Source organism: Nothobranchius furzeri, chromosome 15 (assembly GCF_043380555.1).
Source record: "Nothobranchius furzeri strain GRZ-AD chromosome 15, NfurGRZ-RIMD1, whole genome shotgun sequence".
In the NCBI taxonomy this organism is placed as follows: Eukaryota; Metazoa; Chordata; class Actinopteri; order Cyprinodontiformes; family Nothobranchiidae; genus Nothobranchius; species Nothobranchius furzeri.
In genome coordinates, this window is record NC_091755.1 from 43,826,198 (window position 1) to 43,843,737 (window position 17,540).

Consider the following 17,540-nt stretch of genomic DNA (forward strand, 5'->3'; position numbering starts at 1 on the left):
TAGACTAAGAGGGGACACTAGAGGACGAGGACTAAGAGGGGACACTGGGCTTAGACTAAGAGGGGACTCTAGAGGACGAGGACTAAGAGGGGACACTGGGCTTAGACTAAGAGGGGACACTGGGCTTAGACTAAGAGGGGACACTAGAAGATGAGGACTAAGAGGGGACACTGGGCTTAGACTAAGAGGGGACACTAGAAGATGAGGACTAAGAGGGGACACTGGGATTAGACTAAGAGGGGACACTGGGCTTAGACTGAGAGGGGACTCTAGAGGACGAGGATTAAGAGGGGACACTGGGCTTAGACTAAGAGGGGACACTGGGCTTAGACTAAGAGGGGACACTAGAAGATGAGGACTAAGAGGGGACACTGGGCTTAGACTAAGAGGGGACACTAGAAGATGAGGACTAAGAGGGGATACTGGGCTTAGACTAAGAGGGGACACTGGGCTTAGACTAAGAGGGGACACTAGAAGATGAGGACTAAGAGGGGACACTGGGCTTAGACTAAGAGGGGACACTAGAAGATGAGGACTAAGAGGGGATACTGGGTCTTAGACTAAGAGGGGACACTAGAGGAGGAAGACTAAGAGGGGACACTAGAGACTGAGGGGACTTATGGGCCATTCCCATCTGTACCGGGTCGGCCCGGGCCGGGTAGCGTAGGTTGTTTACATATCTGGGTGGCCTGGTATTTTTCCGGGCCAACCAAGGCTCATTCTCAGCCCTCTTCTCGAGGGGGTCTGCTTCAGGCCGACCAGGGCCAACGCACCCACTGCTGACAGCAAATTCACACCTTCCATTAGAGCAAGCCTCTGATTGGTGGGTAGAATCAGCCCACATGGGCTTAAGACAAGGATGTGTGGAATCAACCGGGCCAGGCTGGGGCCGACTGGGGCTACCCGGCCCGGGCCGACCCGGTACAGATGGGAATGGCCCAATAGACTCTGTGACTGGTGGGGACGTAGACTCTTGTAGGGACTCTTGAGACTGGAATGCTGGGGATTTAGACACTTGAGACTGGAACTCTTGAGACTGGAACACTTGAGACTCTTGAGACTGGAACACTTGAGACTCTTGAGACTGGAACACTTGAGACTCTTGAGACTGGAACACTTGAGACTCTTGAGACTGGAACACTTGAGACTGGAGCACTTGTGGGGACTCTGGAGATAGGAACACTGGGGACGTCGAGACTTGAGACGTGGACGTCGACTCCAAAACAGGAACCTCCGACTCGGGAACAGGAAGGACTGGAGCCTCTTGGATGGGCTGGACCGGAGCCTGTGCGTCCTCCGGGACCACCGCCGAAGCAGGATACGATGCGTCCTCTTGGACCACCGCCAGAGCAGGAAGCGGCGCGTTGGAGGGCTCTGGGGAAGGTGACCACCTCTCACAGCAGGTCACACCCTCTGCGGTGACATGCTTAACTGCGGACCCATATACACTCCGAACATAAAGGTAGTAATTAACTAGAGCTGGAACCAATATTAATTCAGGATGGGTGGAAAAGATGGTATTTATCTTCTCAGCCGTCCTTAGTCGTACGTGGGGGCAGGATGGTCTGGCAAAGATCTCCCATATAGCGTCCTCGATCATCTGCACCATCATCTGAACTGCCTCCTCAGGTGAGGCCGGCCTAGAAGGAAAACCTGAGGTGTCATCTGAGGAACCCGCCGACACCAGAGCGGGGGAAGGATCAACCCTCTTAGCAGCTCCAGAAGACCTCCGGGACCGCCGCCGATGTGGCCTGACAGAAGGGGGTTGAGGCTGGAGCGGTGCAACGACAGGAGGGGTGGAACCTCTGTGCTGCAGTGGTCTGATTGCCAGACCTGTTCCCCAGAGCGGTGACTCCTGTTCCCGTTCTAGCTCCATAAACTCAAGGAGAGTGAGATCTTCTATGACAGGTTAGAAAAAAAAAGTTGACTAAGCTCCTAAATACTGTGTCGGCGTGGGGTCTATGTTTTGGCCAGATTATTCTGTCACGAACAGAACTTAGAAGACCCGTAATGATGCCAAACACAGTAAAAATATATTTAAAAAGTCTTTTATTTATTGTGGAGTTACCAGTTGGGCGAGGCTGGAGACAGAGTAGGAGAGGAGGCGGGGGTCAAAACCAGATAGATTTGTGAATGCTACAATGAGCAGGCAGGAGGCAGAATCCAGAGAATGGGCTGAGGTCGAGAATCCAGGTAGTCAGAGGCAGAGAAAACAATCCAGGCAGGGAGCAGGCACTTGGGTTGGTCAAGGAACAGAAACGAGGTCTATGATAGTTGGGAGGTGTGGCAAGATGGCGCCAGCGTGTTCGGCATGCCGTCTGCTGTTCTCTATTTTTTTTTCGCTGTTCTTATGTTTTGTGGTTAATGTTGGGACTGCTATCCTGACTTATGACCGTGCCAACCTCCTGGATCTTCGTTCGCCTTTGGCTCCCTGGCCAGGATTACCACCACTACCATCACGAGACCCTCTATTCCAGCCTCTCTGTGGAGAGTCAGGGGAGGGTGAAGGATGGGGGCCATGACACTTTAACTGTATTATTTCCTGCTATTTCAGCTGTTAACTTTATTTTCTCTCTAAGTGTTTTTCTCCCCAGAAGAAGCTACAACGATGTTCTGCTGAGCTGTGGTGGCCTCATGGAGGGGGCCATCGACTAGCACACTGCTGCTAACCACTTAAACATTCTCCCTCTCCTGATAACTTTTTACTGTCTTTGACGTTGGATGTGCTACTACTAGTTTACCCGTTTATAGATCCACTAGGATAAATACAATAAAGTTTATCTCTCACCAAATAGAATATTTACTAAGGTGTGTGTGTGCGTGTGCGTGTGTGTGTGTGCTTATACTGAGCCAGGATTCTCTGGAGGTTTCTTCCTGTTAAAAGGGAGTTTTCCTCTCCACTGTCGCTGCATGCTTGCTTAGTATGAGGATTGCTGTAAAGACTCTGACACTAGTCAGTGACTCGATGCGACCTGCTGGGTTCCTTATATAGGAAACGTGTTATTGACTGACTTAATGACCTGACCTGTGTTGTTTACCGTGTGAAGTGCTTTGAGACGACTCTGGTCGTGATTTGGCGCTCTAGAAATAAACTTGATAAATTGAATTGAAACAGGTTAAGAAGAATGGCTGGATGGATGATTGGATTTGCTTTATTTTTACTTTTGCATTAGTGAGGCATCATGTTGGCTCTGTTTTTAGTCCTCAAACTAATAACTCAATGCTATCTTGTCTGAATTCCCCATCAGCCATAAATGCTGATGTTTCATATTCAACGATGAATTTGATTGTAACCGAGTTTGATAAAATGAAAAATTGTCTTTACAACTGAAAATCTCCATCTTAGGGTGAATGTAAAAGATCATGCCTTTTTGTTTATGATGGTTATATCTTCTCTTTCCCAGGATTCTGATTGTTGTAAAACATGATAGAGGATTGCATATGAACATAATCTACACCAAAATAATGTGTTGACCTAATGGATGGTTGGCCGAAAAGTCTTACCTTAAAGATGATTCCAGCTATGAGCGTGTACTGACTCATGGCTGAGTTGCGATATATGTAGCAGGAGCCCAGCTCACCACATCGGTCCTGCCATAATAAACAGGAAAGGTCAATGACTGAGCCAAATGCGATGGGTCCTGGAATGCTGCCTGCGTGTAACCCAAGAGTAAACAGGATGAAGCATTATTAATAATTATTTTATTTATTTATTGTGAATTGGAGGGTTAAAAGGGTTGCCTACCAAGTGTGCGCACAACAATCCACTGGATTCCAAGTCCAAAAGATCTCTGACTGTCTGGGACACACCTTCACATGAAACCAGAGAAATTCAAAGGTAGAATGAATCCCAGACTTTATTTTACAATTAATGAAGTAAAATTGTGTCATATAATTGTGACTCAACATCAATCTGAATATCTTAGAATGTAGCAGTTCATGACAACTCAGCAAAATGTTTTAGACAAATGTATTTAACTGTTATTTAAGCTTTATCTACCCAGATGAGTGGATTGAGAACTCATTTACAACAGTGATCTGGCCTAGAAGCAGCAGCAACAGACACACTTGATCTTGTATGTTTTTATCTCATCCGTTTGTCTTTATGTCTAACAGTTTTATCTTAGTTAGCTTTACATCAAAGAAAAGTACTGTTCTTATATATAATATGTACAAGTAATCAAAACAGACTTTAAACAGTCTTTAAGTACTCAGAAGCACATTGATCAAACAAATGTGTTAGTTTGACCGACACATTGGAATCCAGAAATTCACTTCTGGTTGGAGTTTGTTTCATTTAGAAATGTTGTCTGAGATTGCATTCTGGCTGGTTGCCTTGGCAATGCGGCGTGTATGATCTGGGAGTAGGAGGTGGATCTGGGGGGTTCTCGTAGTTGTAAAATAAAATATGAACTGGAATCGGATTCGTGAGGTATGTCTGTCGTGCCAAAAAGGGTCCCAAATCCCAGCGTAGCAGAAGGATCTCTTCCTTACAGAGAACGCTTTCCCTCCAGAGAGCACGCTCTGTTAAATCTACAAATAACACAGATTAGTCATGATATCATGTCAGATCCCTGTCGGTCACTTGCGTCTTTTATTGGTTTTAGCACCAATTATGTGCAAAAGCAGTTTTTCCACTGACATAACTACATACTGGGTAAATGTCATTAGTGGATGAGGAGCACATGTGGATGACTGAGACCTTCAGTACTGCTGTTCTCCCATTCTACCACTAGATGCTGCTCCTATGAATGGTCAGAGCTGTTCTTATATTTAGGAACATTTTCACCACAAGTACAAAATGGTAAATACCACACTGGCCTAAATTTGTGCCTATGCACGAAATATGCACATATCTGTGCATGAGTATATTTATTTTACTGTGTCTTGTCTGGCTGTGAAGCAAACAGAACTGATGTCTGAATGCTGGTGACAATCCTTACAGATTTACTCTCAGGTGGAGCGTCAAAGCTTCTGCTTTTAATGTCACGCCTGATACTTAAAACTTTATTGTTATTGTTTTTTTAATGCTTTGTAATTCTGATCAGACACGGAGTCAGAGGTGAAAGAGAAAGGAAGAGACAAAAGGAGGGGGGAGGGGGGGGGGCCACAAAAATAAACAATGATGAACAAGAGTCTGCTTCTAGACCTGCAGAAAGAGAAAAACAACACACAGCAATACAAGAGCAAGCTATCACTGCATCAACCTGATGAGGAAATATAAAATCATCATTGTTTAACGGAACAATCACATGATAATAAATCAGTGCATTTAGTGCCAACCACAGCCTTAAGACTTGTGTTGAAAATTCCCAAGTCCATACTTATGAGAGCACCATGTGAGCACCTGTGTGTGTACACGTGCTTGTACATATGTAGCAGGACTAGTTGGCGTCTCAACCAGTTAATTGCCCAACCTATCACCTGTAAGGGAAGATGGTACAAATAGGGGCGCTGTAGCATTTCCTTCTCTCTCTCTTTCTCCCTCCCTCCTTTGCGTGTCTGTTGTGGAGAGGACATCCTGGTCGGTTGACCCGATGTGAGGAAGTGTGTGGTTGTGCGTCAGACCTCTGACACATCATTTGTGAGTATGCCTAATACCAGCGTGAGCAACATGGGAGTTTGACTAATATGGCTCCTGCTCCAGGGATCATTCGAATTCTGGCCCATTTGGCGCAACGCGTGGCGTTTGGCGGTTCTGAGAGGTCATCTGCTATCAGACACGGTATGTCCAGCCTGTGGCCTCCTCTCCACTCAGCTTATTTTAAAGTTAATTGTTTGATGTCTCCTCTTCGTTTCTAGAATGAGGAAGGGGTTTGTCATACCCCTGAAGGTGACTCTGCTGTTTTGCCTGTGTTTGGTTCCTGCTTTTGTGTTGTCCTTCTGCTGTCTCCGTTATCACTCCTGCTGGTGTGGGGGTGCGGCGCCTGATCTTACGAGTGGCTCTGCCTCCGCTGGTTGCTGGGTGTGTCCTGCAGAGTGAATTCGAACGAAGAAGATTGGACCGGATCGCTTCCGCTGTTTTCCTGTCTGCTTGGAGCGTCTCCTATCACAGTTGTTTTATTAGCAGGGGCGCTGTGTGTGTGCGTGAGTGGGTGTGTGTGTGGGGGGGGGGGGGGGGGGGAGTGAGGCATTGGCTGTAGCCAAAGTGAGGGACCTCACTCCTCCCTTGTTGACTGTTTTCCTTTGTTTACTTTTACAGGCTGAGAGCTGCTGGTGGTGGTGGCCACATCGGGGTGATGGTTCCAGTTGGGTTGCTGTGGTTGCATGCTTGGAGTTCACTTTACGTCTGATCGGTTGCACAAGTGCCTGGGGTGATTTGGTTTGGGTTTTTTTTGTTTGGAGTTCCATCTCCCCGTAGGGATCCGGCACCTCCTCAGTAGCCTCAGCCTGCCCTTTTTTATGTAATTATTTTCTTGCCACTTTGGTCTTTTAATAAGTAGTTTTTTAGCATTTTTATTAGTTTTTATTGTTTGTGAAAAAAATCGTTTCCATTTGGGAACCCCGTCTCAAGCTCCTTTCTCATAAGAGTGGACCTATGTATCTTAATACTTGTCCTTGGGCATCAAGGTGTCATTGTTGGTTTTTGGGTTAGGGTTAGGGTTAGTTAGGGTTGGTGTTGGAGGCGTAAGTGTGACTTGAATCATCTCTATAATCTATACACACTCTGGAACTCACTGTTACAAACAGGCAAAGAGGATGCCTTCCTAACTGTAAGTCTCGTTACAAGAGCCACTTTTATGGCTTGGCTTTCAGACAGCGACTCATTTTATCATTTTATTGTTTTATTGTTTTTACGGTCTTTACGGTTGTGTTTTATCTATTGTTCTTGTTGCTTTTATCTGCTATTGATGCCTTGTATTAATAGTTAGATCCATATTGCCTTTGTCTTTTCCTGCTTTAATTGATCATGCCTGTTCAGCACTTTGGTCAGCTGTATTTTAAATTGTGATATAGAAATAAAAGGGGTATGGTATAGTATACTGAAAAGTTTGACCAACCCTTCAGGAAACTATGGACTTTTACTACTTTCACATCTGGACCGGAACTTGGTTTGGATGGTGTTGGTCTGGGTCCCACACCGATAGATGTTGTTTACACACACTTCTCAGGAACGCAGAAAGATGACTTCAGTCAGAGGAGATATACTCCAAAGTATCCAGAATGATAATGAATCGCAAATGCAAGAAACCCCTGCTGGCTGATTTTACCCACCAGTCGGATTTTCCCCACTAATGGTAGGCATGGATTTGAGCCGGCCAATCAGACAGCAGTAGGTGTGTTGGGCCAGTTCAGCGTGAAGCAGACCACCTTGAGCACAGAAAAAAAGTCAGGCTACCAGATGTGAACACATACCTGGGTGAGAACTCACCGGCCCATTTGTGAAAGCGGCATGAGTGAGAGATGGACTGGTGGTCAGAGTCAGATTCCGTTCTTTTCTATTAACAGCTTGTTTACAGTGAGTGTTTGCAACTAAACTGATGTGTGTGGCAAAGAGGACAAGTGTTTCCAACATTTTGTTATGTTAAACATGTTAGAATTAAAGCTAAAGAAAAAGTGATGGTGGTAAATGGCCTAAATATGATATGATAAATGACCAACGACCAGCACTTGTATAGCACCTTTCAAAGTCAGAGGATTCCAAAGTGCTTTACAATACAGTCATTCATCCATTCACATGCTAATGGTGATGAGCTACATTGTGGCCACAGGAGGGTGAAGTGCCTTGCCCAAGGACACAACAGTGGTGGAAAGATTACTAAAAATTCCTACTTAAGTACGAGTACCAATACTTTGATAATCTTTTACTCAAGTACAAGTAAAAGTACTTGCCTAAATTTTTACTCAAGTAAAAGTAAAAAGTATCGTGAATAAAATGTACTCAAAGTAAAAGTTACTTAGTTACATTTTTGTCGGCGTAAAGATGGTTACATCAGTGCTAAACCACAACACCAGTTCACAACACGCTCGTGTGTGCACACACACACACACGCACACAGTTTGATGGAGGGATTTCTGTCAGTGAGAACAGGACGTGCACATTGATTGGACGAGGTTTTTCTAGGTTTGTACGTTTCAGTTGTGATTAAAATTATTCTTTATTTTGAAAAAAGAAAAAAGTTAACTTTTAGACACCATCAGTGTGTGAGGTATCTCAATGTTCTCATGACAAAACTCTAACATGAGACTGTTCTAACCTGTCACATAACAAGCTAAATGAAAGTCAAACATGTCAGATGGACCGTATGACAGCTGCTAACGTTGGCCCCGCCCTACTTTACCTCTACATTACAGTTCCTTCATCCATGTCCATCCTAGAGCTCCTCTCTGACCTTCATGCTTATTTAGAGCAGCTGGTTTTTAAAGTTAGCAGGGTTCATCCTTGGTGGTGGGTTCACTCACTCATTTAACCCTTCACCACTGAAACCAGTTTGTTCATCCCAGTCCTCCTAAATAATCCTCCAATCATCCAACTGGAATCCTTACGGGTCCCGTAACGTCCATCCTGTCAGAACAGGCCTTGGGAGCCCAGGTGTTACTAGAACTAACGGTGTCTCCTCACCAGCGTGAGCCTCCACACTGGGAAGGTTGGTCTCCAAACATGAACTTTATATTCATGCATTCATCTCCTCTTGTAACACTTTAACATGTTTTAAAAGGCTAGTATCATGATAAGTTACCCCTCCCAGACCAAAGATAAGATAAAACATTATCATAAACACTGCAGAGACGTCATTATTTATGAAATATACGTTATTTTCCTGAGCCGTTACTTCAGCCAAGATATAGGATGCATGGATGTGATGAAACCATGTTGTCTCATGCAGTCCTATATGTGTAACACACACACACACACACACACACACACACACACACACACACACACACACACACACACACACACACACACACACACACACACACACACACACACACACACACACACACACACACACACACACACACACTGAACTGCTTTAGTAATACTTTAATCTCTTATTCTGGAGTAAAATAAAGAAACAAGCTAAATCATCACATATGTGAGGCATCAAGGAGCATCTTCTGAGTTCAAACACAGGGATGGAGCACAATGCTTACACCTGAACAGTATCAGGATGTTTTAACTCACAGAGGCCTGCAGGTCTTCTGTTTTATGAGCAGAGCGCTGAGAATCCGCTTGTTAGGAGCGCTAAACGTTATTTTGCCGCTGCCGTGCGGAGCGGTAGAGAAACACGTTTCAAACACGGAACCGAGTCCGGCTACCGAACCGAGCAGAATTCTGATGACGTCACACCGGTGCACGAAGGTGCGGGATCCAACCCACAGGAGAGGAGGGAGAGAGGAGGTGAACAGCGAGTGGATCACAGAGACTGAACTGCTGTTTTGGAGCAGAAGTGTACACCCCCCCCCCGGTTTAGATGCGCCGCTCATGCAGGTGTCTCTCATGTTCCGACACTGCTACTCGTAATATTTTTAGTTTATTAAGCCTATAGCTTGATTTTTACTCAGTAACGGATGTGATTTAAAATGTAGCGAATTACAATTCTTTTTTAAAAACGTACTCGAGTAAAAGTAAAAGTACAGCTTTTAAAAACGACTTAAAAAGTATAAATATACAAAAAAGCTACTCAATTACAGTAACGTGAGTAAATGTAATTTGTTACTTTCCACCTCTGGGACACAATGACTGTGAAAGAAGGGGCTCAAACGCTCCGGTTACGGTGCGAGAACATGAATGTGACACAGGTCACCATTCTTTCAAAGAATCAGAGAGAAAAAAAGTATTTTGTAGATATTTTAACAAGACATGATCTCCATTTGAGCCTGTATAGTTGCATGAGTTCTTGTGTTAATGACTGTACCTGAGCGTGGCTGTGAGCGCCGGGATGCTACCGAGGAAAGTAAAGCAGATGATGATGAAGAGCAGAGAGAGGAAGGCTGGCATGTGATGACAGGTGCTGCTACACTTTCCTGCCACAGCAAAACCCTCGTCTCCCCGGGATACATTCCCCCCTACGCAACTACATCCAGAGTAAACCTAAAATTAATTATGTCAGATTATCACCCACATTGTCATTTTTATTGAATTAATGTAACACATAAATGAACTAATGGATTTGTGCTATACCTGTTTGCCCATGGAGAGCTCGGTGTGGTTGACGGAAGTGCAGCCGGCATGGCACGGGGAGTAATACATCACACCATCAGAGCCACACACCGGGTTGTACAGTTCTCTGATACAGCTACATGCTGAATTACAGGCTGCTGTCAGGTTCTCGTCAAGTGATGAGCTGCAGAGATGAGGGGAAAACCAGTACAGTAGGACAAAAGACAGAAAGAAACAAGCTAAATAATAAAGAGAGAGAAGATAGTTAACTCTTTCCATCTCACGTAATGTCTCAGAAAACTAGTGAGGCTGACAAAACAAATCCAATCTTTTGAACGGCTCTTCACTGTTAATGATAATAACAGACTGTTTGGTGAGCCAGGAGAGCATTATCTTAGTTTTATAAAGGAGGCAGGTGTTTGAGAAACATGCACTACATATGCTTGCTTTGCAACGGCCTGCATGCACTCTGCTTTGAATGTACTAGAAAAAGAAGGAGACAGAGCTGGAGAAAACTGTAGGAATGCAGGCAAAGGTGTGGGAGGTGGTTCTTAGAATATTTCTTGTGGAACCAGTTCCCAGCTTTAGTCCGTGAGGCAGACACCTTGTATACTTTTAAGACTTAAAACATTTTTATTTGATAGGGTCTAGACTTGATATGTCTCCGACAGAACTTCCAAAGTGTTCTTGGGGGAGGCGGAGGACATTGAGTCTAAATAAACCCTGTTCCGTGCCTCCATTGTTGAGGCGGGACCGGAGCTGTGGTCGCAGGATCGTCGGTGCCTGTTGTGATGGCAACCCCTGAACCCACTGGAGGACACCAGCGGTTAGGGATGCTGTCAAGCTGAAGAAAGAGTCCTATCAGGTCTTTTTGGCCTGTGGGACTCCAGAGGCAGCTGATGTGGGGACGGTGTGCTGCTGACCTCTACTCAGGACATTGTGGATCGGTGGGCAGAATACTTTGAAAACCTCCTCAATCCCACCGACACGTCTTCCAGTGAGGAAGCAGAGTCTGGGGACTTTGGGTTGGCCTCTCAAATCTCTGGTGCTGAGGTCACTGAGGTGGTTAAAAAGCTCCTCTGTGGCAAGGCTCCAGGGTTGTGGGGCTGTGTTGGCTGATGCGGCTCTGCAATATCGCGTGGACATTGGGGGCAGTCCCACTGGACTGGCAGACCAGGGTGGTGGTCCCCTTATTTAAAAAGGGGGACCGCAGGGTGTGTTCCAACTACGGGGGATCACACTCCTGAGCCTTCCTGGTAAGGTCTATTCAGGGGTTCTGGAGAGGAGGGTCAGTCGGATTGTTGAACCTCGGATTCAGGAGGAGCAATGTGGTTTTGGTCCTGGCCGTGGAACACTGGACCAGCTCTAGACCCTTAGGGGGATCCTGGAGGGTGCGTGGGAATTTGCCCAACCAGTCTACATGTGTTTTGTGGATTTGGAGAAGGCGTTTGACCGCGTCCCTCGGGGGGCCCTGTGGGGGGTACACGGGGGTATGGGGTACCAGGCCCTCTGATACGGGCTGTTAGGTCCCTGTATGACCGGTGTCAGAGCTTGGTCCGCATTGCCGGCAGTAAGTCGGGCTCGTTCCCAGTGAGAGTTGGACTCTGCCAAGGCTGCCCTTTGTCACCGATGCTGCTCATAACCTTTATGGACACGATTTCTTGCCTGTGTTGGTGGTGGTCAGAGGGGCTGACGGCGCTAAATGGCAGCCTCGCCTCTGTCAGACCGCCCCAGGACGGCTGTGGCTACAAAGTAGCTCACCATCACTGGCAGTGTGTGAATGGGAGAGTTCATGCAAGCGTCTTTGAGTGTCCTAAAATGTGCGATATAAGTTTGATGTATTATCATTATCATTATTGTTATTAGATTGTCTGGGAATGATGAGACGTGTTACATGGTTAGAAAGGCGGAGGTGGTTTCCCATTTGGAAACAAATACTTATAATTCGAACCTCTGGACATGAACTGTCCTGTACATATGTCGATGGTATGTACACATAGGCAGTATTCAGAATCAGAATCAAAACTTTTCATTGCCATATGTGCGAGAATTACTACATTAGGAAATTGCTGCATTACTTGGTGCAAAAAAGGAAGATAAAAATAAGATAAGAAATAACAGGAAGTAAGAATATAGTCATGCTAAAATAATAATCTAACGCGGCAATAATTGGAGAAATGTCTGCGATGTACAACACAGTGTAGATACTAATCAGAGCAAATCAGTTCAGGTGCAAACACAACACCTGGTCATGTGACTAGAACCAGGTGACTGGGTGGGCGGTCCTAGGATTGTCATTCATTAGTCTGACCGCAGAGGGGAAGAAACTGTTCTTGTGGTGAGAGGTTCTGGTCAAAATGAATCAGAACCTCCTGCCAGATGGGAGAGAATCAAAAAGACCAGGATGACACGGGTCAGCTGTGATTCGACCTGCTCGGCTCAATGTCCTGGAGGTGTACAGGTCCCGACCTATTCCACCTTCCTCAGGATCCACTGATTTCCCTCTTTCCTGATCACTCTTTCTCTTTCTTTACATTTTTAAATCACAATGGTCTATTTTTTGCACATTTTAAGTGTGTTGTAATCATTTTCTAATTTCTTTTTTATAGTTTTACATTTTTGGTTTTTGTGAAGCCCTTGTGATTTTTATCTTGAAAAGATCTCTCCTTCTCCTTCTCCTTCTTCTGATTGGCACAGCTGGCCTGAATCCCTCTGACGACCTACACCTGGGATAAAAAGGCCGTGCCGTCAGCAGTGCAGGGGTTCTGCAGTCCTCCAGACCTCAGATTTTTCTTGAAACCCCTTTGTTTTGACGAGTTTTACCATGAAAGGTTAAAACTCTGAAGGATCTTGTAGTGAGGGTAATTCCCTCGTGGATGTCATCTCATGTTTGCCTTATTTATGATCTTCAGGATCTCTGTTTTGTTATTTTAAGGTTATCTTTGTGTTTAGACATTTATCCACTTTGTGCTTTTAAACACCTTTTGTTTTGCTGACACTTAACCAGGTGTTTAAATGTCAGTATTTGTCTTTTAATGTTAACCTTTTGCTTGGGCTTTTGAATAAGCCTTCGTTTTGTTTGCTGTTATTTTTACAGCACCCTCCATCTGTTTGCATGCTTGTTTTTAAACCTTTTGAAAACTAAACACATTTTAAGTTCACAGTCATGTTTCTTCTGTTACCCCCTCCTTCACATTTTTACTGTCTCATGTCGGGGTTGTAACAAGTGACATGAGTCCACCATCGTGAAGGGGTGTCAGGTTTATGGTGGGCCTGTGTGCTTCCTAAAGTCCACAACAACCTCCGCTATCTTCTGGGTGTTTAGCACCAGGTTGTTGTAGCTCAGCAGGACACCAGCCGTTCCACCTCCTTCTGTCGGCAGACTCATACCCGTCAGAGATGGGTCCGATGACGGTGGTGTCATCTGCAAACTTGATAAACTTGACAGACTCGTGGTTGGAGGTGCAGCTGTTGGTGTACAGGGAGAAGATCAGAGGGGAGAGAACACAACACTGAGGGGAACCGGTGCTGATGGTCTGCAGGCCCGGGACATTTTTCTCCAGCCTGATTTGTTGCTTCCTGTCCATCAGGAAGTCAGTGATCCATCTGCAGATGGGGTCAGGCACGTTCACTTGGAACAGTTTGTCTTGGAGGAGGTCTAGGAGGTTTGTGTTGAAGGCAGAGCTGAAGTCCAACAGGATCCTGGTGTAGTTACCTGGGGAGTCCAGATGCTGGAGGATAAAGTGTACAGCCATGTTGATGGCATCATCTAAAGACCAGTAGTTCTTCAAGCAAACTGCAGGAGGTCCAGGAGGTGGGCTGTGAGGGTCTTGAGGTGGGGGAGAACATGGTGCTCAAATGAATTCATGGCCACAGATGTCAGAGCCACAGGTCTGTAGTCATTGGGTCCAGTGATCCTTAGTTTCTAGGGTACAGGGACTATGGTGGAGGTCTTGAAGCAGGCAGGTACATGAGAAGCCTCCAGTGGGGAGTTGAAAATGCCCGTAAACACTTTAGAGTGGCAAGAAACACCATCAGCACCTGGAGCTTTTCGTGCATTTGGAGTCTTGAACTGCTTCCTCACAGCTGCCTCGCGGACGTGAAGGGTTGTGCTGGAGGTGTGTGTGTGTGTGTGTGTGTGTGTGTGTGTGTGTGTGTGTGTGTGTGTGTGTGTGTGTGTGAACTTTTGGAATAAAGCAAGCTGGACATTATCTGTCTGGGACAGCTATAGCGAGTGGCATGTTTAAAGGCTTGAGTAGCTCAAAGTGGATTTACTGTAAAACTAACAGTGGAACCAATGAAAGTTACAAAAGCATCACTTACCTGTTTCCAAGGTGAAGTTTGCTGGGTTTGTCATAAAATACTTTGTACTGGTCCAGTTGTTGCTTCACTATCTGCCTGGACCAATAAGGCGCTGTTACGCCTGCCATGGGCACATTGGGACAGTTGATGAGAAAGATAAATGTGGCCATCAGACTGACTATGGCACACGCCATGCAGAATCGGATGATGCCCCTGCAGCGCAAGTTCAGTCTCTTCACAATGTATCCACCCAGGAAGGTGCCTCCACCTCCTGCAGGCACCACCATGTATCCTTCAAAGGTAAAGAGCAGAATCAGAATAGATAAAACCATATTGCAAAGAAAAATGCATTTGTTTATGTTGTTTATGTGCTTAGCTGACGCTTTTACCCAAAGCGACTTACAGTTTATAACCTATAGGGCATGTTGTGATCTGTGGGGAAAACCGGAGTACCCGAGGAAACCCACGCATGCATGGGGAGAACACGCAACTCCACGCAGAAAGGCAGCAGCCGAGTTTCGAACCTGCGACCTTCGTGTTGCGAGGCAACAGTGCTAACCACTGCGCCACCATGCAGCCCAAGAATTTGAGAATAGGTGTGGCCTTGACCACAAAAGAGTTAAAATTTCCATGTCATTGCTAGGGAATATGGGATCCCACTGTGAAAAGACCTAGTTTGGATGTTCTACATATGTGGTCTGGACAAATGGACTCAATATAGACATGATCTGCACGTCTAAGCGACGTTGGCCATTTGCAGGGATGCTACAAAGGTGAGACTCAGTTTTCAATTCAGTTAATTTATACAGTACCAAATCACGGCATATGCTCCGGGCCAGAGGCTAAACTAACTAATTCTAGCTTGCTTTAGTCTTTGCCATCAACTGTCAGATTCACACACGGGTCACTGAACAGAAAGTCTTTACTGGGTGCAGTTTCTGTTCTGTAGCCACTCACCAAACCACATGGCAGCGTCCGATGCACTGAGACTGAACTGGGCCTCCAAGAACTTTGGGCCAAAGGTGGACATGCCTCCGATCAGCATGGCCTCAGAGGCTCCCGCCAAACACAGAAAGAGGAACGTTGGGTTTTTTAAGAGGAGCAGCACAGATCTGAAAAGAAAAAGTCAGATTTGAGTAATTAAATGTGAGCTTCTGTTTTTAATTAAAGCAGCCAGCAGTAATCTGACTACAGTGAAGAAGTTCAGATCCAAAGATATATCATCATGTTATGTAATGTGCTGTGTAATCCTGCATAATCTGTACAGGGATTGAATAAGATTTCACATCACTGTGTGGTTTGAAATGACAGTAAACACTGTGGTAACCCAAAGAGCGAACATCCAACACTCATCAGAGCTCTGAAGAGTTCCATTGTTGGTTCTTTTTTGCATACAGGTAAGGTTTTTCTTTACCTTGCTGAAAGAAAATGTACAAAATAAGTGTAAAGAGCTCTGAAGAGGTTTAGACAAATCAAATGACTACCAGGGAAATGAAAACTATCAGACACGAGCAGTCCTTTACCTTGGCATGTCTCTGACAGTTTTTCCAAACTGGGGGTCTGAAGCTGTGATGTGGCTTCCATCCTTCAGCTGGTGGGCTTCAGACACTCTCAAGGCTCCATGCTCCTGTGAGCCTGAAATCATGGAGTAAGGGGAAAGCTGAGGGTATGATGAATGTTCAGCATTTACATCCAAATACTTTATTTTTTGCAGATTATCCCACCTACTGGGTCGGCTCAGACCTGTTCTGAAACGTCCTCATTTGGAGTCGGTGATACATGCTTTTATTACTCCTCGTCTGAATTATGTGAACTCACTACACATTGGCGCTCCTGTTTCAGCATCAACCCGGCTGCAGACTGTGCAACATGCTGCAGCCGGGTTCTAACCAACACGAGTAGACGCCGTCACATTACCCCGTTTGTGGAGCGTCTGCATTGGCTGCCGGTGACTTTCAGGGTGCGCTTCAAGATTCTGTTGTTCACCTACAAGGCATCAAATGGCCTAGCGCCCCACTACCTGTCAGAGCTGCTTACACCCTATGTGCCGATGCGTTCCCTAAGATCAGCTGACCGCTTACTGCTCTGCATTCTCAAAACGAATTATAAAGCAGGAGGAGAGCGGCTTTTGTGTATGCTGCTCCTCATCTTTGGAATGCCCTCCCTCTCACCGTGCGAGACTCTAACAGTCTCGGTTTTCAAGTCTAGACTGAAGAAATATCATGTGGCTTTTGGACAGTGACCTCCTTTATGCTTATTGTTTAAAGCTGTTGCTTGTAGGGACTGTTCTCATTGTTAGTGTGCTAGTTTTATTGCTCTTACTACTCTTACAGGTGACTTTACCTTATTTATTGAATTGTTTTGAATTGTCTGCTCCTGACTTATTGTACTGAAATTTTTTATTCAGTTCTTTCTGACTGTCTGGCGCTTTGTTCAGTGTCATGTTATGAGGATGGTTTGGACCCAAAAATGCAGATACCCAGGATGACACGAGGCAGGAGTTGATGTGTAAAGTAAAAATCCTTTTATTGTAGGGAGAACAAAAATAAATCCAAATGGCAGCGAGCCAAAAGTCCAGAAGGAACAAAAGCTCACCTAGAGCACAAAACTGGGACGAGGCACAAAGCTCACACAGAGCATCAGAACACGCTGACATACAAACAACAATGGACCGACAAGACACTGAGACACGACAGGGCTTATATACACAGGGAGGAGTAACTAGGGAAATTGGCAGCAGGTGTGTGGAGTGAGGGCTGGAGGGAAGACAGGTGAATATGATAATCTACCTGGGAAACAGAAACAGAGGAGGGCAAATACCTAAACACAAAACTAAACAACAATATCTAAAGACAGAGGGAAGGGCTCACACACACTAGCTGGAGGAGGACATAACACACACACACACACACACACACACACACACACACACGCACACACACACACACACACACACACACACACACACACACACACTGAGAGAGGCTGGAGCTGACCTGGGAGGAATGATTAAAAAGGGTAACAACATAAGACACGTAACTGAGGCGCAGACAAAAGACACATGAGGGCGCTATGAGACACAGAAGGGAATCTAGAGAGGGATGGAGAAACATCAGGAGACACATGAAGG

At 45.5% G+C, this 17,540-nt stretch overlaps 1 protein-coding gene across 14 annotated transcripts in view; it reads right to left on the reverse strand.

Moving 5' to 3' along the window:
• The window catches only part of slco4a1 (solute carrier organic anion transporter family, member 4A1), an 80,320-nt gene that overhangs the window by 20,937 nt on the left and 41,843 nt on the right, over positions 1–17,540 (reverse strand). For 9 of the 14 annotated variants that reach the window (XR_011516675.1, XM_070544880.1, XM_070544875.1 and 6 more), the window contains 7 exons: positions 15,934–16,045; positions 15,368–15,522; positions 14,432–14,702; positions 10,130–10,292; positions 9,864–10,039; positions 3,746–3,810; positions 3,505–3,653 (listed from right to left, as the gene is read on the reverse strand). Coding sequence is in view for 10 of the 14 variants with exons in the window: in XM_070544880.1 (XP_070400981.1) it covers positions 3,505–3,653; positions 3,746–3,810; positions 9,864–10,039; positions 10,130–10,292; positions 14,432–14,702; positions 15,368–15,522; positions 15,934–16,045 (1,091 nt within the window). In the remaining 4 variants the exon portion in view is untranslated. Of the gene's footprint in view, positions 1–3,504; positions 3,654–3,745; positions 3,811–9,863; positions 10,040–10,129; positions 10,293–14,431; positions 14,703–15,367; positions 15,523–15,933; positions 16,046–17,540 lie in introns of those variants that run through there. The other 5 variants (XM_070544883.1, XM_070544884.1, XR_011516676.1 and 2 more) reach the window with 4 other exon arrangements.